Source organism: Microtus ochrogaster, chromosome 16, assembly GCF_000317375.1.
Source record: "Microtus ochrogaster isolate Prairie Vole_2 chromosome 16, MicOch1.0, whole genome shotgun sequence".
NCBI lineage: Eukaryota > Metazoa > Chordata > Mammalia > Rodentia > Cricetidae > Microtus > Microtus ochrogaster.
The window spans coordinates 61,701,123-61,723,426 of record NC_022018.1 but is presented as its reverse complement, the minus strand read 5'-3'; the positions used below and the strand labels follow the sequence as shown (position 1 = coordinate 61,723,426).

General features: G+C 39.5%; 1 protein-coding gene and 1 pseudogene across 2 annotated transcripts; one reads left to right on the top strand and one right to left on the bottom strand.

The window, feature by feature from the left end:
- Positions 1-2,416: 2,416 nt before the first annotated feature.
- On the bottom strand, positions 2,417-2,516 carry LOC113456914 (annotated as a pseudogene).
- A 12,263-nt stretch (positions 2,517-14,779) lies between these two features.
- Positions 14,780-18,321, top strand: LOC101995747 (cathepsin Q-like). 2 transcript variants are annotated; one of them, XM_026783107.1, is made up of 7 exons: positions 14,780-14,905; positions 15,195-15,314; positions 15,409-15,555; positions 16,011-16,235; positions 16,659-16,818; positions 17,508-17,619; positions 18,222-18,321. In XM_026783107.1, exons 1-7 carry the CDS (start codon positions 14,780-14,782, stop codon positions 18,319-18,321), a joined length of 990 nt encoding a protein of 329 aa, XP_026638908.1. The 2 variants fall into 2 exon arrangements, with proteins under 2 accessions (XP_026638908.1, XP_005355373.1); XM_005355316.1 differs by having other exon boundaries at positions 15,192-15,314.
- Positions 18,322-22,304: the final 3,983 nt, after the last annotated feature.

Genomic DNA, 22,304 nt, shown 5'->3' with positions numbered 1-22,304 from the left:
ATAGATAGATGGATGATAGATGGATGATAGATAGATGATAGATAGATAGATAGATAGATGATAGATAGATCATAGATAGATAGATGATAGATAGATAGATGATAGATGATAGAGAGATAGATAGATGATAGATAGATAGATAAATAGATAGATAGATGATAGACAGATAGAATACAGATAGATGATAGATAGATAGATAGATAGATAGATGATAGATAGATCATAGATAGATAGATAGATAGATAGATGATAGATGATAGATGATAGATAGATAGATAGATAGATAGATAGATAGATAGATAGATGGATGACAGATATCTGGTAGTGCCAGATCTGTTCTGCATTAACTTTTTCACTCATTCTGTGCAAACATAGACTACAGTAGCAATGGTGAGAGGCAGTGCAGCTGCTCCTCAAAGAATTGTCCATATGACCTAACCTGCTGCGTAAACAACCTGGATGAATGAAAATACGTATTAAGGAAAATTCACATGAACAAATATTCTAGAACAGCTAATAATAACAGCCTAAAACTGTGACAAATTATCACTGGTTGAAGACTATATAAGTGAAATGTCTACTCATAGCCTAAGGATTTTAAGTCACAAGATGAAGTGGTGATATATGCCACAGCACGGATGATTTTAAATAATTAAGTCAAACAAAAACTCGTGACGAAAAATGAGCTACTTCGTCATTTTATTTTTATGTAGGAAGCATCATAATATATTACTGAGATATTCATGAGATAATAGTTGCTGTCCTAGCAGTTCTGAAGTATGGCATTGCTGCTGACTGTGAAGCGGTGGGAAATGATCATTGTGTAGACCGTAAACTGCCTCATGTGACCAACTTTACACAAGAAGATGTTTGCAGTCGTGGTGGTTGATGGGAAGTGCTGTCTGATAACTGTATAAGGTGGGGAAATGACTTCAGTGCACATCATGCCAGCAATCCTTAGAAATAGAAGACAAGCTATAGATGGATTAACCTCACCTGACCCAGAAGAAGGATGGTGTACACTTCAACCTAGCATCCCAGGGAAGGCGTTTCTGGGTAGGACTGTGTGTCATAGGAACTAAGACCAACTACTGACTCTAAGGGCTTTATTAGAGTCCAGTTACTGAGCAGCAAAGGGGAAGTGCCGCTTGAGTGAAGGATTAGCCCACACAGTGGGAGAAAATACTTGCTGACTGTATATGCAAGGGAATTAGTGCTTTGGATATATTGGATATGCACTGAACTGAAAAATAATAAACAATAAAACAAACTAAATAGAAAGATGGACTTTTGAACTGGATAGAAAGTTCTCAAAAGAAGAAATAGAAATGGCTGGTAGACACTTTAGAAAGGTTTCAAAATCCTTAGCTACCAGGGAAATGCAGACTGAAGCAGAGTAAAGATTCCATCTCATGATAATCAGAATGGTGATGATCAGGGATTCACATGACAACACGTGATGTGGGAATGATTTCTTATTAATAAAGAAACTGCCTAGGCCCATTTCATAGGCCAACCCTTAGGTAGGCGGATAAAACAGAACAGGATGCTGGGAGAAAGAAGCTGAGTCAGTGAGACTACACAGAATAATAGAAATGGGTTAGATCAATATGTAAGCGCTAGCCAATAAGAAGCTGGAACTATTGGGGCCAGGCAGTGATTAAAAGAATACAGTTTCCGTGTAATTATTTCGGGTAAAGCTAGCCGTGTGGGCGGCTGGGTGCCCTGGGACACAGCCCCCGCCGCTCTTATTACTACAGACTGGCGCCCAGCAGCTCTTATTTCAACAAACACGTTCTGATGTGGATGTGGGAAGTCATCTTACCTGGCTCCTCCAGATTTGGAAAGATTTGCCAGTCAGCCTGGGAAGGGTTAATCTTTCCTCATGAGAAAATGAAAGCTAACGATCCAGAAGAAGAGAAACTAGGAATCCAGACATTCGGCAGAAATTCAAACAGCACTGACACATCCTGATAATGCTCATTCTCACCCCGGCATACACTGCAGATGAATATCTTCCCTGGACACAGTGCAGATGCAGAGAAATGAGTGGGCTACACACAGCCAGTGGGAAAAGTGGAAATGCCAGCTACTGTAGAAAGTCAAATAATGGCCTGAGAACAAATCTCTTTTGCATTTGGTTTTATAAATGAAATGATTTGAACTCAGCCGCAACTTTGCTTTGACTCTAGTCTGCTACTGCTGGTTTGTATACAGGGCTTTGTTAAGAGATACATCAGAAAGGTTTTTCTTCAAAACTTGGTATTTCTACTGAAGGAATGTTAGTTTCATGGAGGAGGTATTTATCGTGATTGTATATAACACTATAACTATTCAGTTTGATCACACACATATAAAAAGAAATGAGGAAATCTTTATTATGTTGCAAAATAAAGTTCTATGTAAAGTTCATAGTATAAAATAAGAGATTAATTATGTGTCATCCTTTGCACAAGTGCCATATTAATCTTCTCTGTATTGTTATGATTTTAGGATATGTGCTGCCAAAGTTTCACAGAGAATAATTTTATTCCTGTAAAATGACTGCTTCCCAAACTAATTGAACTTTAAATCTAGAATACTAAGCAAACTATAATAAACTTCCTGATATAGTCTGAAACAAAGACAATTAAATTAGTCATATCTAAATTCTACATTTTTCTAAAACAAATGTTTATTGCACAGAAAATAAAATTAAAAGCTTATGGCTACACTAGCATTTAAAAAGTCGCTGCTAACTATAAATACCATATTGAATCACAAATGTCATATTTAGATTCCATAGTTCATGAAAAATGCACAATAGTTCTTTTAAAAAACATGAATTTTATACAACTTTGTTATTACAGCACCTTTGAATATGTTTGAAACATAAGCAGTAATCAACTTGGTGAAATCTAGGACAGATCTTTTACATAACAACACCTGTAAGAGGTGTTTACAGAATGTGACATGCATGGGACTATCTAATGACTGAACTGGGAATGTCTAAAGTGCTTTCAGTGCGTGGGAATGTCGAAATAGAAAGTTTGGCAGGAGTATTTTGTTTTGAAACTAAAATGCTAGTAAACATTGTTCAAAACAGCGGTTGAATAAACTGAAATTTAAAAATTTTCTTAAAGTTTAGCCACTTTTAATTACAATGTAGTCAGGGTCACTAACAGGGAAAATAGAATATATAAATAGTGAAAGTTGATATGACTGTATAAGTTACATACTTCAATATGGAACATAAAGATAATTTTATAAATGTAATTATTTGAATATCTTACTTTAGTCTTCCTACATTTGAAAACTGATAAATATACAGCAATCTTATGTTTAGTAATTGATATACCTGCGTTGTGTTGATAGGAAAAATTATTTTATTTTGATATTTAAATAATTCTAATATATTATGATTAAATTGGTCTAGTGTGTATTTAAGCACATATCTGCATTTGTGTATTATTTTTTAAATTTATAGGAGAAAAAATAATGTGGGATTCCTCTCTCTATGCTGTGAATATGTTTTATTTATTATTTGCAAGTTGCTTACAATGCACTACCTGTTTACTTAGGTAATATTATATCTTCTGGTGTCTTTGATGGATTTAAAGACTAAGTAGTTATAGTTATAGTTTTCCTTGGTTATGGTAAAAGACAAATTATATAAAACTTTAGACTCACAAAAAATATTATAACTGTAATTATTGCTTGATACCTGTTTTGTTATATCTAATTTTACTCTGTTAAAGTTAAAAGCTTCCTTTCATTTAGATAGGAAAGGGGAGATGATGTGGATTCCCCTCTGTATGCCATGCTTATGTTTTATAACCATTGGTTAAAAGAAGCTGTCCAGGCCAATTGTAGGGCAGAATAGAGCCAGGCTGGATCAAAGTAGAAGATGTAGACCATCAATGAAAAATAATGATTAAAACCAAACCAAAAACACCAAAAAGGAATATGTAGAAGTTTGGGAGATTATGAAAAGACATCTACCAATCACAGGCATAGAAGGAAAAGGCAAATCCCATGTAAATGTTGTAGAACTGACATTCAACAAGATCATAGAAGAAAGCTTCCCCAAACTTCCCAAGCCAAGAAATGATACACCAAGGAGCACACAGAACACTTGTTTGTGATTTGTGCCTTTTCTCTGGTAATTTTCAATACCTTTTCTCAGTTGGCATATTTAATGTTTTTAACTATGATGTGGTTTGTGGAGTTTTTCTGATGCATCACAAACAAGGACAAACCCAGCATAATAAGAGGTGACGTCTTAATAGAAAATTTAAAAGACAGGAGGTCTTAGAGAAATGTTCTCCAAGTCCTAAGAGCCCTCAGATGCCAATCCAGGCTGCCTTACCCAGCAAAAGCATCTCACAGTGCTGAAGGACAATAAAAAACTTTCCATGTTGCAAGCGTATCAGAATTGAGTCTGCTAAGTGCTCTGATGGCAAAATCTTGTTTGTCAACTGAGCATAAATGGAAAAGAAAACCATATTTGAAATATAACTTCCATAGGATTGGCCTGAGGGCATGTGTTTTGGACATTTTGTTGACAACGAATTGATGTGGAGGGACTCAGCCCACTTGAGATTATACCATCCTTACACAGGCCAACCTGAGGTATAAAGGAATTGCCGTTGAATGTGAGCCTAAAAGTAAATAAATATTGGGCATTTGGGCTTGTTTTCTCCACCAAACTTATGCTTTGAGTTCTATACCTTGACTTCCCTAAATAATGGAGTAAAAACTGTGAAATGAACCCTATTATCACCCAGTTTTCTTTTGGTCATGAGTCTAGCATAGTGACAGAAGCCAAAGCAGAACAGAAGTAGGCGACAGGAAAATGGGGAGTTGCTATGATAGTCCTGACTGTTGCTTTTGAGCATTGTAGTGGCATTTGGAAGCTTGAGATGTAAGTACCATTGAATGCTCAGAGCTTAATATGCTCTTCAATGCATTCTGTAGATTATGGGGAAGTCCAGAGGCAGGAAAGGATGCTGTCTATTGTTGCAAGGTTCCTAGATTTTGTGTCTGATAATTTAGAGACTAAATGATGGAGGAGTGTATTGTGCCTATGAAGAAACACACATTCCCCAAACATGTATCTGGATATTATGATTCTATAAGTGTAAGAAACATAACTTAAAAAGCATTTTTGTTAACTTACAAAACATTATGCTTAAGTAGGAATAATGAAAAGCATGATATACAAATTTGCACCAGGCATCTCTGGTAAGAACTAGGCCTAAGAAACAAGTTACAAGCAGGCTACTAGAAAACTCAGCTAGGAGCCTATCCTAGAACGTAGCTATGATATGCTAATGAGGGAACGCCCAGGTGGCACTGAGATGCTGGTGAACCAATCCCAAACTGTGATCTCTGATAGCACAAAGCTATTGCATAGTTCAATGATAAGATTACTGAAACTTTGGGAATGGGCTGTAGGATCATACCACTGAGCTCTTGAAACATAACTTCTCTAGTTTTGTGCTTATACCCACATGAAAGAGGACTTAAGAATCTGTGTATTGTCTTGGTCTCAGAGAACTCTGAACTTTCAACATTGTCACTGGGCTCACACAGGCCTGTCTATCAGTCATAGTCATTGACCTAAGCTCACAAGAAGCTCCTGAATGTTCTAGACTTCCATGAGCTTCATTATTCACATGAAAGAAGACTTAGAAATCTGTTCTTTGTCTTGGTCTTTGAAGTTTCAACACTGTTATGGGGCTCATACAGGTCTGTCTGTCAGTCATAGCCCTTGACCTAAGCTCACAAGAAGCTCCTGGACCTCCATCAGTGCCATTGACCTAGGCTGACATTGAAGAACTTCACAGCAGATGTGGGGCAAGCCTGAAAGCTTCCAAAGCATCCTCAATGGAGAGTTCCTCCAGGAAAACCAATCAGCAGCATTTCCGCACAACAGCTGTTCCTGCTTGGTGAGATGTCTGCTTAACTTTTATGTTACTATGTTAACATTATAATACTATGGTATTATAATGAATGTTTATCTGACTAAAGCTTATATATTCAAAAGGCAAATCTTGTGTGAATGCCTTGGTTACTTAGCGCCTTGGGGCTCATAGGCTCATTGACTGTGGAAAAAGGTAGGGTCATTTTTATGTCTAAGCATAATCCTTGATGCCAAGGAAGAGCTTGCTTGCCCTTACAGGTGAAATACATCCTTCTGGCTAGGATTTCAGGGTAGCAGTGATTTATTCATTCAAGGAGTTGAGGTACTCCTAATGTCTGGTCAAATTTTAGAATGTGGAGGATGTTCCTTATTTAGAAAACAAATATTATATTGAAGTCATAAATCTGCTGAGTAATTTTTCCCTCTTTGGTTCTTAACAGGCAAAGGACATTTTAGTGAGGAAGGTATAGAAGTGAAAGGGTGTAAGGAAGTCAGCTACATGACAGAGAAAGAGAGTATAGGTTCTCCTTATGTCTATCCAGAGGCCCTTGGGTGGATTGTGACTCAGGAGTGGTGGATTGTTTTGGCCCAAGGCTTCCTTTCCTGTTGACTAGCTCATTCTTGCTGATTGTATCTATATCTTAGGGCTCAGAAAGTATCTGGCTCAAGGTCCAGAATCATTTGTCACTGGGACACAGAGTGATGCAAGTTCTCTGTACGTCTTTCCAAGCTGGGGTCCACTGTAGTTGCCAGATGCAAGATCACTCAAGTCTCTGCATGAATTCTTACCATTTTGTGCCCACAGCTAACATATACTGCCAGGGGAAGGATTTAGTGGTATACGTTAGAATTTGAAGACTGTGTCTATACATTTGGAAGGGAACAAAATAAAGAGATGTCTTTAGGGATAACCAAGCCAATACAAACTACATTGTCAACTCGGTCTTCTATGGGTAGCCACATAGATGGTATGTGTATGATTTATTGTGAAAAACTTGTAGTGGTGAAGAGGATCAAGGATTTCTTGTCAGTTCCTCATGCTCAGTGACCTCAGTTCTTCATTCATGGGTGTATTTAAAAGATATGTGTGTTAATCGAGTTTAACTGGCCTCCCCCATGTTACCAAGTTGTGCCAAGCTGATTCTAGCTTCAAAAGTTATACATATACTTTCAAGTCTTCCATCCCTTCTGGAGGAGCTACTCCTTCTGACTTCTCTATGGTATTCTCAGACACAGAGAGAGCTGGATGGTAATCATTCTATTAGTTATTTCCAGGCTCTAAATGTCATGTGAGAAAACTTCAGAATGAAGAATTGAAATTTGTATTAAAGAATTTAGAGCAATTATACTTCAGGGCAAAAAAAAAAACAATCTTGGCGTGCGTGAGACATCCTTATGAGACATCCAACATGACAGGATTGGTTAGTGATCTTTACCCCTAATTTTGAGAAAGAAACAGAGGGAACATAGACTTTAAACAGTGTTTGTTAGCAAAGTATACTCATTTTAGGTCAGAAGCCACTTCTTGTTGAATATCAGCTCAGTGGCAAGACTGTCAACACTTCTAGAGAGCATGTGGTGTCTAAAGTGAAAGATCTCAAATGAACTGCCTTCTCCACTTGCTGGTTTTTGCATCTTTTCCACTTACCTCCTCTTGTTTCTCAGTAGAATCCTACTATAAAATCTGTCTCACTGAGCTGTGAATAACTTATTTATATTCTCACAGTGAGGCTTATTTTAATGGCAAGTCCTTCTGAGACTGTTGGCCAGTAACTTGAACATACTCCAGGTTTGCTTGCAAATACTGCACCAACAATGAAGACTCCTCCATAGACGGGCAACTTCTACGGAAGAGGGTCCACCTAAGACAGGGAAGGGGCCTCCCAAAGATAGGTAGGGGTTTACTCTTCTGAGATGACCTAAGACAGGAGGGTCTTCTGTTTTATAAAAAATTTAGGGGAGAGATGTTTGGACTAATTGAGTCCTGGCTTTCAGCTGCTCTTCCCTGTCTAGAGCCTTCTAATTGAAGTTACTAGAAGCTGTGCCTAGCCTAGAGGATCAGAGGATGGGATTTTCACCTGTTGGCCATTGACTGCAGTGTATTTAAGCCTCCATGGTGCTATTAAAGAAGGGCTTTTGTACCAGTGATTGGAGGTCCGTGTGTTGGTCTGTCTCTGCGTGTGTTTCCACAACCTCCAGCCCCTTGCCCAAAGCTCACAAACTGGGTTCTAGCGCATAGAGTGCAGACAGGGGCCTCGGTGCGGGGCAACTAGAAATAATGCAGTTTATGTGAGATAGAAGTTTGTACCAGGCAGCTCTGGGGTGAACCAAGCAAGCTCCAGGCATACCAAGGAGCTCAGATATGAGCCTAGCCGAGTACATATCTATGAGGTGCTAATGAGATATATCTAAGGTGGTCCTGATGTGCCAGAAAACCAGCCTGAAGTAGTGAGTTCAAATAGTGCAAAGCTATTGCCTAATGGAAGCATTAAAAACATGGAAGTATGGGAATGGTCTGCAGGATGACACCACTGTGCTCCCATGACATGAAGACAGCACTGTGGTTGGGCCCACACAGTCCTACCTAGCAGCCATAGCTCACAAGGATGTACTGAAAGTCAAACTGCCTGGCTTACCATGAATGAAGGACTTTAGTGGCAAATGGACATCAGTCTTGCAATCTTCCAAAGTGTTCTGACTGGAGGGGATTAACCAGTGGGACCATGCAGCAGCATTTCTGCACTACAATTGGTCCCTGCTTGGTAACTCTTACATTATCATGATAATACTCTGTGCACCTTTTATATTCACATGACATTATAAGAAATGCTGGTGTGGATAAGTTGACTATATTGAAAAGACAAATCCTGTGGTGTGGACACCCTAATGGCCTAGCACCTACAGCCCGTATGCCTGAGCACTCTGCAATGAAGATGCTGTAATTTTGGTACTTGAGCATTGTCGCTGGTGGCAGGAATAGCTTGTTTGCCCTTACAGATGAAATGCCTCCTTGCCGCCAAGGAGTCAGAGCAGCAGTGATGCTTCTGAAGCAGTGAGGTGTCCATGGAGCCTCGTCAGGGTTTTAGACTGTGAGGATGTTCCTTGTAGCTTATTCATGAGCAATATATCAAGGGGTTAACTCTGCCAAGTATTTTTTCTCTATTGCATTTTTACCAGGCACATTTTAATGAGGAAGATAAGGAAGTGAAAGAGTGTAAGGAAGGTAGAGACATGAGGCAGAAAAAAAAGAACAGGTCCCCCTTACGTCTCTTAGGAGGCACCTGGATAGATGTGACTCAGGAGGATTTGACTGTTTTGGCCCAAGGCTTCCTTTCCTGCTGATTGTGTCTATCTCTAAGGGCTCAGCAAGTACCTGACCGAAGGTCCAGAATCATTGGCTACTGGGACAGAGTGATGGAAGTTCATCTGTAGACCTTTGCAAGCTAAGGTTCACTGTAATTTCCTGATGTAAGATCACTCAGTTGTCTGCTTATATTCTGACCATTTTGTCCCTAAAGAAGGGCCTTAGTGGTATCTATTAGAGTCTAAAGAATAGGTTACACAATTGAAGGGAGCAAAAAAAGAGTGAATGCTTCTAGAACTTTGCATGGAAATTCAGATTACAGTGTGAATTTTCTCTTTTTTTGTTTTTGTTTTTCAAGACAGGGTTTCTTTGTACCTTTTGGAGCCTGTCCCGGAACTAGCTCTTTGTAGACCAGGCTGGCCTTGAACTCACAGAGAGAGATCGACCTGCCTCTGCCTCCCGAATGCTGGGATTAAAGGCGTGCACCTCCATCCCCTGGCTGAATTTGATCTTCTATGTTTAGCTGCAGAGATGGGTGTATGAGGAGGAAGGAGTTCTTGTCATTCCTTCCTTCTCAGATTCTACAATCCATTATTATTTAAAATTGTGAATAATTTTAGATTATTAAGTCAATTGAAAAATAATGACCTAAAAATGAGGTGCTTTATTAATTTATTTTTATGTAGGCATAAGTGTAATATTTTATTGAGATAGTCATGATATAATAGTTTTCATCTCAAAGTGAACATTTCAATTTTTATGCCATATATGCTAGGCTGTATATACACCTCCATTTATGATATTTGGTTGCACACTAGTGCATATGATACATATGCACTATCATAACATTGTTCCAGGAGGAAGTCAACCCCATTTGTGAGGACTTGGCAGTCATGGAAATCAGAGCAAGGATAAAATTTATTCCCGCCATGTTGCTGTTGTTCTTGTGCTAAGAAGTTTATACTTGCTCTTCCTCTCATTTGTCAACAACTCCACGAAAGTGATTTCCAAGCTTCAATGGTGCTCATAACTACATTAGGTTCTTGAGCCTGGATATAAATTTCCCAGGGGTTTCATTCTGTAGATGTGGAGTTTATTTTTAAAAGTTTTCCTAGCAGTTCTGAAGGATGACAGACTGTGCTATCAACCATGACCTCATAGAAAAGAATCATTGTGTAGATGATGAACTGCCTTATATGACTAACTTTACATATGTAGGTATTAAAAGCAGTGGGGGCTATAGGTAGAGGGTGCTGACACCTAACTTTCTAATGGGAGGAAATAACTTCAATGTATGTCATGCTCACAAGCATTAAAAATTCAAGCTCAGCAAGAAATATGTCTACTATCCTTATCTCTGAACCTTTCTTCATGATTTGCATGACAAACTCAACTCTGTAGGTTCAGAGTACCAAGCATACCAAATGTGATTCTGAAGGACACATCAGATGAGAATCTAAATCTCTAAAACTTTGTCATGTCCATTTCATAAGGGTGCCTGCTCCCTGGAGATAAATTGAATAATATCAACGCAAACTTCTTAGAGGAGAAAAATGATCTTTGACACTCATGCAATACAGAATATATTTAAGAACAACACACTCCTCAACTGAGGCAGAGGTCTTAGCATTGAAATAACCCATGTAAGGAGATTTTGTTGCCAAGGAGAATATTGGAGCTCAATAGAAGTAAATTATTATGAAGAATGAAAATAATTGGCATAAAGGGATTCTGACTAAGTAGAAGTACAGAAACTTGCTACAGACAGGTAAAGTTGAGCCAGTTTCAGAGGGTACCTGGTAGGAAATTATCTCGATTAGATATTATGAGTGCTCAGATAGAAATAAAGACCATTCTTGATCCTCTGATTTATCAGAATTGCTGCTTGACATAGGATGATGCAAGGATTTAGACAGCATTAATAGATACTTGGAGGTCTGAATCAAGCCATGTCAGGTCTTATTTACAGATTCAGAGAATAAAGATTTCAGTCACTTATGAACATAATGATTTGTTACTTTCTCTGTCTTAAACATTTTTCACTCTCAGCAGAGGAAGAAATATTTGGATAGATAACTAATACTTAAGTTTTGTTTTTTTATTTTTTTTAATATTTTTTATTGAAAAAAAATTTCCGCCTCCTCTCAGCCTCCCATTTCCTTCCCCCTCCTCCCACTCCTCTCCCCCTCCCCTCATCCTCTCCCCCTCCCTCTCGAGTCTGAAGAGCAGTCAGGGTTCCCTGCCCTGTGGAAAGTCCAAAGTCCTTCCCCCTCCATCCTGGTCTAGGAAGGTGAACATCCAAACTGGCTAGGCTCCCACAAAGCCAGAAGATGAAGTAGGATCAAAACCCAGTGCCATTGTCCTTGGCTTCTCATCAGCCCTCATTGTCCGCCATATTCAGAGAGTCCGGTTTGGCCCATGCTTTTTCAGTCACAGTCCAACTGGCCTTGGTGAGCTCCCAATAGATCAGCCCCACTGTCTCTGTGGGTGGGTACACCCCTTGTGGTCCTGACTTCTTTGCTCATGTTCTCCCTCCTTCTGCTCCTCATTGGGACATTGGGAGCTCAGTCCGGTGCTCCAGTGTGGGTCTCTGTCTCTATCAACATCTATCGCCAGACTTAAAAGCCATATAAACAAACTATGATAGAAGTGTCTGAAAATACATATACACATAAAAGAAACACAAGTGGGTCATCTTGTATTAGAGGAGATAGTACACCAACTAAACATATGTTACCAATTAAAACCTAGTTCTAAGAATGAGTTTCATCTCTTTGAATCATGATGTGGTATGTCCTTTGGTATATGTGTTCTTTTACTGGTTGATGAATAAAGCTGTATTTACCTACGGTCAGTCAAAATACCACTAGGCAGGAAATTAAAACAAAGATACATGGAGAGTGTACGTGGACTTGAGGAGATCTTGTGTCGTCTCTGAAGGAGAAAGTTGCCAAATCATTATCAATATGCTGCAGCACGTGAAAATACAGAGGTTAATTTATGGTGTAAGAGCTGGCAAGGAATATGCCTGAGTCATTAGCCAAACTTAATACAGTTTCTGTGGGATTATTTAGGTGGGGGGCCATCATGAAATGAAAGTGCAGTCTCCATTTACATAATCAAATGGCCTGTCTTAGTCAGTGTTCTGCCATTACAGAGAGACAACAAGATTGTGGAAACACCTGTAAAGGAAGATATTTAATTGAGTCTTACAGTTTCAGGGGCATTTCCATTGTTATCATGGCAGGGAGCACAGCATTATAAAGGCAGGCAGGCATGGTACTAGATAAGTAACTGAGAATTTCACATTTGAGTGATACTGGACTTGGCATGTGCTTTTGAAACCTCAAAACCAACTCCTAGTGATATATTTCCTCCATCAAAGCTATACCTCCTAATCCCTTCAGATAGTTTCATTGACTAGTGAACAAGCATTCAAATCTGTGAGCTTGTGGGAGAAATATTCTCTTCCATATCACCCAATTCCCCTCCCTGGAACCATAGGCTTATAGACACATAAGAGTGCAGAAATGCATTCATTCCAAATTAAAAATATTCTGTAGACTGTAAGAGTCTCAACACCATTTAAAAGTCCAATATTCAATAATCCAATAAAAATGGAATACAAACCTAAACAGAGAAGTGTTAACAGAGGAATCTAAAATGTCTGAAAGATACTTAAAGAAATGCTCAAAATCCTTAGTCATCAGAGAAATGCAAATCAAAACTGTCCCTAGCCCACCAGGATGGGTCCTGAAGCAGTAAATATAGCAACTTTGAATTGATGCTGTGCTGGTTCAATGAAGAATGCCAGGTAAATGGTGCTTCTAGATGGCTGGCCAATGTAATATCCAAAAGAGAAAAGCCAGAGAGTTTCAAGAGATGCAGACAGAGCCTGCCATTTATTTCCCCTCTTGTACTTCAACCTTGTGAACCACTTGCCCCTTTGAGGTTCATATCTCCTAAATGTCTTGTGATATCCAACTGTATTCCACATGGACATATATATGGAAACAAGAGTCTGTGTTCTCTAGGATCCAACCATAGGTAATGAGTCAACACAAAACAGAACGCACTGATTAACTCCTGCCAGGGATGATAACCAAAGCCTCCAACTCTAATTGCAAGGGCACATCATACATCTTTTCCAGAAAGTGTACTCAGAAAGCAAGAAGCTCAGTACACTGTGATCCAAAGCCTACAGGACTGCTATCCAACTTGCTTTGACAAGATTCACAAATTCAGATTCCTGTTGTCCAGAGAGGAATCCACAGCCACGCCAGAGGAAAAGTGAGAGGTTATCTCTCAGAAAGAGCCTGAAGTGCTTGGAGAATTATTCATGGCAGTAGCACAGCCAATCAAAGGGAGAGCATGACTGAGGGACGGGCTCAAATGGATAGATATTTGAGAGTTACTGCTGTGTCAGACTCTGGAACCTCAACAAGCTCTGAAGAGTTGAGACCGTGGAGTGAACTAAGGCAGTAGCCATCACCACAGAGAGGTAAGACCATGACTTTCCAAGGCAGAATGTCAGGTACTGTGGGGTGGGGGTTGAGAGACCCCAGGGAAAATCAAGTAAATGCCAAAGACAATAGTCTAACCCTTAGCACCCCTGGTGTGTGTAGTGAAATGGGTAGGAAAGGTAAAGAAGACACTACATGCCTTATGGTTCTGTTTTTATAGGGAGGGTCTCATTACATAAAAGTTTAGGTCTGACCCCAGAGGTTTACACCAGTAAACATCACTGGCACCTACTGGTCCAGAAGAGATCATCTCTTGTACATAACCCCAGAAGGATCTGTTTTCAGTTCACACAGACAGACGCAGATGGTCTGTTCCTATCAAGTCTTTTGGGCAATGTTGCTTTTGAGATCCTGCAGGTTCAGAAACTGATAATCTCACTATCAACTTGGCATTGTACTCCACCTACTACCATGGTTCCAGCCTCCTGTTGGTTTTTAATGTGATGCTATCCTCATATAGATAGTGAGTTGGGAGTTTGATTGCGTATTCCCAACAGCAGAACACAAGTAATAATAAATGACTCTTCCAACATTCTTATAGAAGATATTTCACAAAGTTTCATTGAAGAGGGGAGGGTTAAAGTCAAGCCTACCACTTTCTGTACATTAAAAATGCTTATGTTATCATGTAGTCCCAACTGTTGACCTATTTTGAAAGTGGAATCCAATACCATGTGAGAGAAGTTTTGCTTGGTATAAAAAATGAGTCAGTGAAATCCTAAGAAAATGGTTATCTTTTGCTTCTGTTTTTCACAGAGGATGGAGACATTTCTGTAATAGTGAGATGCAGTTCACCAAAAGTTTTCACTGCTAGAATTCTGGGGACAGGCTCTTCATTTTATATTGGATCCAATAAATACCAGTGGATGACTCAGTTCAAACACATCCTCGACCTTCTTCTACAATCTTTTAAAAAATATTTGGGACACTAATTCAACAACTTTCCTTGACCACATATGGATTAATTTCTTACAAAGGAATAAGAAGACATTAAAGCATTGCTGTAATTATGTCTTCATTTCTCTCTCAAATCCAGGTTCTTCAGATATGACTCCTACTATCTTCCTGGTCATCCTGTGCTTAGGAGTTGGGTCACGTGTTTCGGCACTTGATCCCAGTTTGGATGTTGAATGGGAAGAGTGGAAGATACTCTATGAAAAATCATACAGCCTGGTTTGTATCCTGGAAATTGTCCAGAAGGGCACCAGAGTGCAGCTGTCTAGGCATAGTAGAGGTCATAAGTGCCCCACCACAACTACCACCACTGAGGTTGCTTAATCACAACCATTGTGAAAAATAGATAGCCAGATTCCCTTTCGTCAGTAGGAGGAGAATATGTGACTATTGTGTCCTAGACTAGCTCTCCTGGGGCTCTAATCACCTGGACAGTAATCCACAACATCAGCTTGTACAGGAGTTTAATTATAAAGAAATGTCACCCATTTTTGTTCTTATCCAGGAGGAAGAAGCACTGAGGAGAACAATATGGGAAAAGAACATGAAAATGATTAAACTTCACAATGGGGAGAATGGCCTGGGGAAGAATGGCTACACCATGAAAATGAACGCCTTTGGTGACATGGTGAGCGTGACATGGCTTAGTTCACACTGTGCTCTCTTGTGTGTTTTACATGGAGTCTTTTCTTTTATAAACATTTATGTACTTTTCCTTGAAGACCGATGAAGAATTCAAGAAAATGGTGGTTGCTTTCCCAAAGCAAACACACAAGAGGGGAAAAGGCATCTGGAAACGAGCTCTTAGCGGTTTACCCAAATTTGTGGATTGGCGAAAAGAAGGATATGTGACCCCTGTGCGGCAGCAGGTTTGACAGTGCCACCTGCCCTTCTTCTTACACCATATTTAGAGGAAAGAAATTAGTGTCTTTGTTTTCTTATTGAATGAGGACAGATTTGCAACTCATTTTTAAATAATATATTTTCGTCTTTGAAATCTTCATACATTTTCCAATATATTGATCTTGACAGTTCAGCAAACACATTATCCAGAAAAGAACTTCTACCACATCTCATTGTAGAGTTCACATCCTTCTATTGTCATTTATAACCAATAAAAGCAAAAGGTCTTTCACAAATATGGTGTGGGGGGGACCCGCAGGAGCATGTGCATACTACCCGCATCCAAGTTTTCTTGGAGACTGACAATTCCTTTCTAGGCATCTATCAACTGCCAGTTCCTTGTGTTGACAAATAATCACATGTCTATGTTGTTAGCTGAGGTAGTATTTGTTTGTGAAAAACCATATTTTCTTCACTCTAGGGCCATTGTGGTTCTTGTTGGGCTGTTGCTGCAGCTGGTGCCATAGAAGGACAAATGTACAAAAAGACAGGCAAACTCATTCCTCTGAGTGTGCAGAACCTAGTGGACTGTTCTAAACCTCATGGCAACAATGGCTGTGAATCGGGTCAAATATACGCTGCTTTTCGGTATGTTTTGCACAATGGAGGTGTGGAGGCTGAGGCGACCTACCCATATAAAGGAAGAGTAAGTGGACCCCATGTTATTTCAGCTCAACCTGTAGCGAGGAAGAACTGTAGATATGATACACTATCTTCAGCACTCAGATAGGATGGTAGAATCTCTCTGTACAGCATCATCACAGACATTAAGTATCATCCTTTGCATAAAGTTTTGGTATCGTGATTTTGGTATGACTGTCTTCCATGTACATGGAGAACATAGAAACTATTAAACATATAATACAGATCTCTGGAACAGTAAATTTCTTATGGATAGGGGGAACTATTGGTTGTCATTGAAGACAAGAGAACTTATTTTCAGTTCTAGATCTTTTAGTACCATTTCACATCCTGGGATGAGTTACAATAACCCAGATATTTGTGTGCTCAGCTGCAAACTGCCAAGTGTTGGAAGAAACTGAGTCCTTTATCTCTTTAACTTTTAAAGGAAGGACCATGCAGATACAATCCTCAGAATGTAGCTGCTAAAATCAGAGAATATGTGACCCTCCCAGAAGATGAGGATATCCTAATGGATGCTGTAGCAACTCAAGGGCCCATTGCTGCTGAAATGCATGTGTATAAGTCTTTTTCATTCTACAGTGGAGGTCAGCATATTTCCTTCGAATGAAGAAAAAAATTGTGACATCTCTGTGTTATGACAAGTTCTAAGCCTGGCTGTTAAGTAAAAACTATGATGTGAATGGTTAAGTTTCTGGACTTTACTCATCTCCAAATAATAGTCCTGAGTACTGAATTTCTCCTGATATGCACGCTCAGATGAAAGCTAATGTATACTATTTAAAAAATTTATTGGTTAGCTGATTTTTCAACTCTTCTCCATTTCATGGATGTTTTAGTTGTTTATAGAAACTGATTGTTTGAAATCAAATTATGACAGAGCATTTTAATTAAATAATTTATGCCTTCTAAGTTTAACTTGGCATGAGACTAGTAGAAAAACAACAAAGTTCTAAGGAGTCAATTCATATGCATGCAGACAATAGCTATCAATAAAACTCACTACTTTGGATATCTTCAGTTTTCTGTGAAACTGTGTGTATGCGTGTCTGTGTGAGTGTGTGCATGTGTGTATTAGCATTCTTGTGAACAATTTATCTAGCTCAAGTCTGACTGTAGTTTACATCGAGTTCAAGTATGATTGCAGTTTATATTTAGCTGAAGTCTGATTGTAGTTTATATAATTTCAGAGATTGTTGAAATAGTTCCACTATTGGTGGCTGTGGTCACTCTCAGGTGTCCTGTGCATCTCACATCAGCTTCTGTTATTTCCCAGGCATTTATTATGAGCCCAACTGCAGCAGTATTGATACCAATCATGGAATTCTGGTGGTTGGCTATGGAATTGAGGGAAATGAAATGGATAAGTACTGGACGATCAAGAACAGGTATAAATTGCCCTGAAAATCTGTATTTGAAATTCCAGGGGCTGGAGTGATGGTTCAGTGGTTAACTGCACTGCATCTCGTCCAGGAGATTCTTCCAGGCATCAATTGTTTCCCAGTCATTATATACCTCTATATTGAGGCAGTGTTTCTTGCTGATCTAATAGTTCACTATTTACTCTGCCTAGTCAGCTTGTTCTTGGTATGTTCTGTGTCTGTGTCCAAAGAATGTAGGTTACCAGCACACTATAATGTCAATCTGGCCTTCCCGGGGCTCCTGAAACTGATCTCAGCTGTTTAACTTTCTCAGCTCTCATATAACCCTATGAACATACTAACAATATGTTATCATAGAATTCCCAACGCTTCACTGGTTTCAAGGGTATCAATGTCATGTATGTGACACTGATTTTCTAAACTATGATACATTTGATAGTTCTGAAACATGTAACGTTAGTTTTTAGATTCCTGTGTGAAGCACCTCTTGGTACTCAGGAATAGACCCTCTGCCTTTCCTGATCATTTTGTTAGGTTGGTCTCTTGCCTATTGTAATAAATCCAGCATGTGATAATATTTCTACTAAATAGAATATGATTTCTTTCAGTTGGGGAAAAAGCTGGGGCATGGACGGCTACATGAAAATTTCCAAGGACAGGAACAACCACTGTGGAATTGCTTCATATGCCCACTACCCTCTTGTGTGAGCAGCCTGATGCCCACGTGGAAGCAGTTAGCAGGAGACTGCATTTCCAAAGAGGTTGTATCCACTTCAAAGACCAGCCTTTGCTTAGTGTGTTAAACTGCTGAGTCTCTCAAGATCCACACTGCAGTGTGAATTCTGGGAGATTTCAAGTATTTGAAATTATAAGTTTTGTAACTGCCTCTATCTAATGAGTGCTTATGATTACTGCAGTAACTATATTTTTAATTTTCATGCTTGTGGAAATAAAATCATTTAAAAATTAAAATTCAAGTATCATTTCTAGTTATATATATACATATATATTTGTGCAGTGACTTTTTTGTTGTCAAACATGCAATTCCCCTTGAAGTAGGAACCAGTGTTGTGCTGGTGTCTGGAAGGAACAGTGGGTAGGTTCTCCTTGATGGAATGTACTGTTCATCGCTGTGGTGTGCTTTAAGGATTCTCTTTATCCACCAGCAACCCTGCTCTGAAGGAATCTATGAAAATATCTGGATTTGAAAGTTTTAGCTAACACAAATATGGAAGTCCAGAGAAGTAGCTTCATTCCCCCTTGACTGAAAATCAGAGAGTTCATGCCTATTCTTTCTCCTTCATGGCTATTGACAAGAAGATTGTCTTGAGGTGTGTCTACTAATAAATTATCTTGATCTAGGGTGTGGTTCCTTGGTTCTTTGGGTATTAATATGACCCACAGAGGGGGATATGTTGCACCTTGACCAAAGTTCTGAGAGGTCAGATATATTATGCTTCTTCAAGGAGATGACAGGATGTTTGGCCCAAGGTGTGACTGCCTTCAGGATGCTTGTTCTAAGGTGTGATTGCTGCATGTCCTGCCTAAACAACAGAATACTTAACTCAGAAAAAAGTTTCTTGACGCTTCAGGCACTGAGGCATGTAACTGCTCTATTTCTTCTGTGTATCATGTTGAAGCAATCTTTTGAATTCTTCCCCTACCTTTGGATTGGGTTATATAAGTATATGGAAAATAAATGCAGGCAAATTCAGTATTCACTGACTTGACCTTCCAACTGTTTTCTGTGAGTCTGTATCTCTGTTCCTTTGAATATTTCTAATCCACATGCCCCTACCCTGGAACATGTGAACCCTGTTGAGGCTGGACCCTGACAGATGTTGCCCCAATGCTGGACCCCAGTTTCAGTTCTTGGCCCCTCTCTGCAGTGCAATGGCACCATGTGCTCCTTCACTGCATTGAACTGGGCTGAGACTCTCCCTCATTCATTAATTAACTTCATGTTGGCATTGACTGGAGCCTAGAAACCCTACTAGCGTAGGCTCTAATAAGTGTAACATAGCTGGAACACATGACAACGACTTAGAAATAGCCGATATAGCTATGAAAAAAATTCTTAAAGGAGGAATGAAAAGGTAAATGAGCAGAGAAATGGTGTGGGACAGTGGTCTGTATTCTGTCAATTATATATTAAATAAATGTTGATTGGTCAGTAGCCAGGCAGGAAGTATAGGCAGGACAACCAGACAGGAAGTAGAGGCAGATCAAGGAGAACAGGAGAATTCTGTAAAAAGGAAAGCTCTTTCTATAGTCCTGTCCCATCCACAGAAGCAAGATGTGACTGCAGCTCCAATAGTGGTACTGAGCCATGTGGCTAACATAGATAAGAATAATAGGTTAATATAAGTTATAAGAGTTAATAAGAAGCCTGAGATAATGGGCCAATCAGTTTATAACTAATGTATACCTCTGTGTGATTTCTTTAGGACTTAATGATTGCAGGGACCAGGTGGGACAGAAAAACATCTGACAACAAACGGTGCCCAACATGGGACAATTGCATCCACATAAGCCTGAGAGAGCTTGGAATGTTATTCTAGATAAAAAAGAATAGAGTTAAACATGTCTTCCTAATTACAGCATTTTCTCAGACGTCCTCTTCTTGCTAGAGAGTAGCGCTCTCATTTAAGAGAGGCTTCCTGACTCAGCTTGAGCTGTAAAACCTTGCAGCTCTTTTAAAATGTCCTACCACAAAACACTTAAATGGTGTTGATGAAAAGGTGACTGCATGCTTTTTGGTTTTCATTTATAGCAGAAAAAAAAACTGTGCCATTTTAAAATGCTTACTTTCTGAGCCATCCTGCCAGCACAAACTCTGATTCTTTCAGGCAGGAGGTCCAGCTACAGAGCATTTGACTGTGGTTTTTGAGCACACTTTTACAGCTTGCTTGCTTGCAGGGACCTTGAGATACCATAGAGTTGTGGCAATAAACATGGCTCTGGCCAGTACCTCAGCCATGAGGATGGAATCTCAGAAAGCTAAGGAATGGGCTGGATCCAGTAAAAAAAAAGAGCAAGTAACATATACAGACAGGACTATTAGAATAACATACATATGACTTCCCAATTGAGATGTTAAGGTCAGAAAAGACTGGACCGTAGTTCTACAAATTCTAAGAGACCAGAGAATCCAGCACATGCTATATACAGCAAAATATTAAATCAAAATAGACTGAGAAAGACAACCCATGATAAATTCATATTTAAGCAGTATCTATCTAAGTGTTCAGTCCTATTATAGGTGCTAGAAGGAAAACTTCAACCTAAACAGGTTAACCAAACCCAAAAGAACAGCACTAAATAAGTTCACATCAGAATTAAAAAGAAGGGGAAACACCACAACATAAAAAAAAAACAAAACCAGAAATCTATAAACAATGTTCCTTGATAACTCTCAACACAAATGACTCCAATAGAGACACAGACTACCAGAATGGATGCAAAAAACACAAAATTCACTCTTCTGTTGAATATAAGAAATACACCTTAACATTAAGGATAAATATCACTGAAGGGTTAATGGATCAGAAAAGATATCCCAAGAAAATAGACCTAAGATGAAAGTTGATGGATCCAGTTAATATCTGAGAAAATAGATGTGAAGCCAAAACTATTAGAAGAGATAGAGTATAACTCATCAAGGGAAATATCCACCAAGAGGACATGTTGATTTTAACATCTATGCACCAAATTCATCAAAGCCAAGTTCATAAACACAACTACAACTTAAATCACATACGGACCCTATAAACTGACCCTTATGCACCATATAGTGTATTATGTCAAGGCTGTACTCTCACTTATAAACAGACCATCCAGAAAAAATTATACAGAAATTCTGGAAATAATTGACATCTTAAACCAGAAAGACCTAACAGATATTTAGAGAAAACTTTCCCATTACCAAACATACAAAACTCTCCTATTCCCACAACCTCAAAGGAACTCTGGAGCACAAGCTGTGACTACACAGAACGGACCAAGTGGTGAGTGATTACACAACAAACTGGACACTCCATTCTTTAGATCCTCAGTATGGGGGCATTACCCTGGGCCTCTCCCTCACCTGAGTCAGTTTCTCTAACCAGTCTGCAAGCAAGCTTCCAGAAGGTAGGCTGCTCCAACACCCCACCCTACCTACTGGACCCTGTAACTACACATCACACTCCACCCACAAAACCTCCTATCCCCTGTCCTCAGAAAAACTCTGAAGCACAGGCTGTGAGTAGAGCAGGAGAGGAGACCAAGAGGGTAGACCAGGAGAGCAGACCAAGAGAGACCTCAGAGTATCTCTGAGACACAGAGAACAACAGTTCAGAGCACAACAAGAAGAACTCACAAAGACAGACAGCAACTGCAAGGATTGGACCAAAAGGCAAAGACACTGCCAGCACCAACTGGAGGAAGAACTTGATAGGTGCCAATGCAAGCATTCATTCAACAACCTAAAAAGCAACATGGCAACACCATCACCCAGTGGTAGTACAACAACAAGACTTGATCATCCTGACCCAGAAGAAACAAAGAAAGTGATTTTAAACCGGACGGTGGTGGTGCACGCCTTTATCCCAGCACTCGGGAGGCAGAGGCAGGCGATCTCTGTGAGTTCGAGACCAGCCTGGTCTACAGAGCTAGTTCCAGTACAGGCTCCAAAGCCACAGAGAAATCCT

What these genes read in the sequence shown, in the direction of transcription:
- LOC101995747 (XM_005355316.1), top strand. Translation starts at nt 14,780, where the DNA reads ATGACTCCTACTATCTTCCTGGTCATCCTGTGCTTAGGAGTTGGGTCA. An exon ending in TGACCCCTGTGCGGCAGCAG is followed by an intron (nt 15,556 to 16,010) that starts GTTTGACAGTGC and finishes TCTTCACTCTAG; the next exon opens with GGCCATTGTGGTTCTTGTTG. An exon ending in CCTACCCATATAAAGGAAGA is followed by an intron (nt 16,236 to 16,658) that starts GTAAGTGGACCC and finishes TAACTTTTAAAG; the next exon opens with GAAGGACCATGCAGATACAA.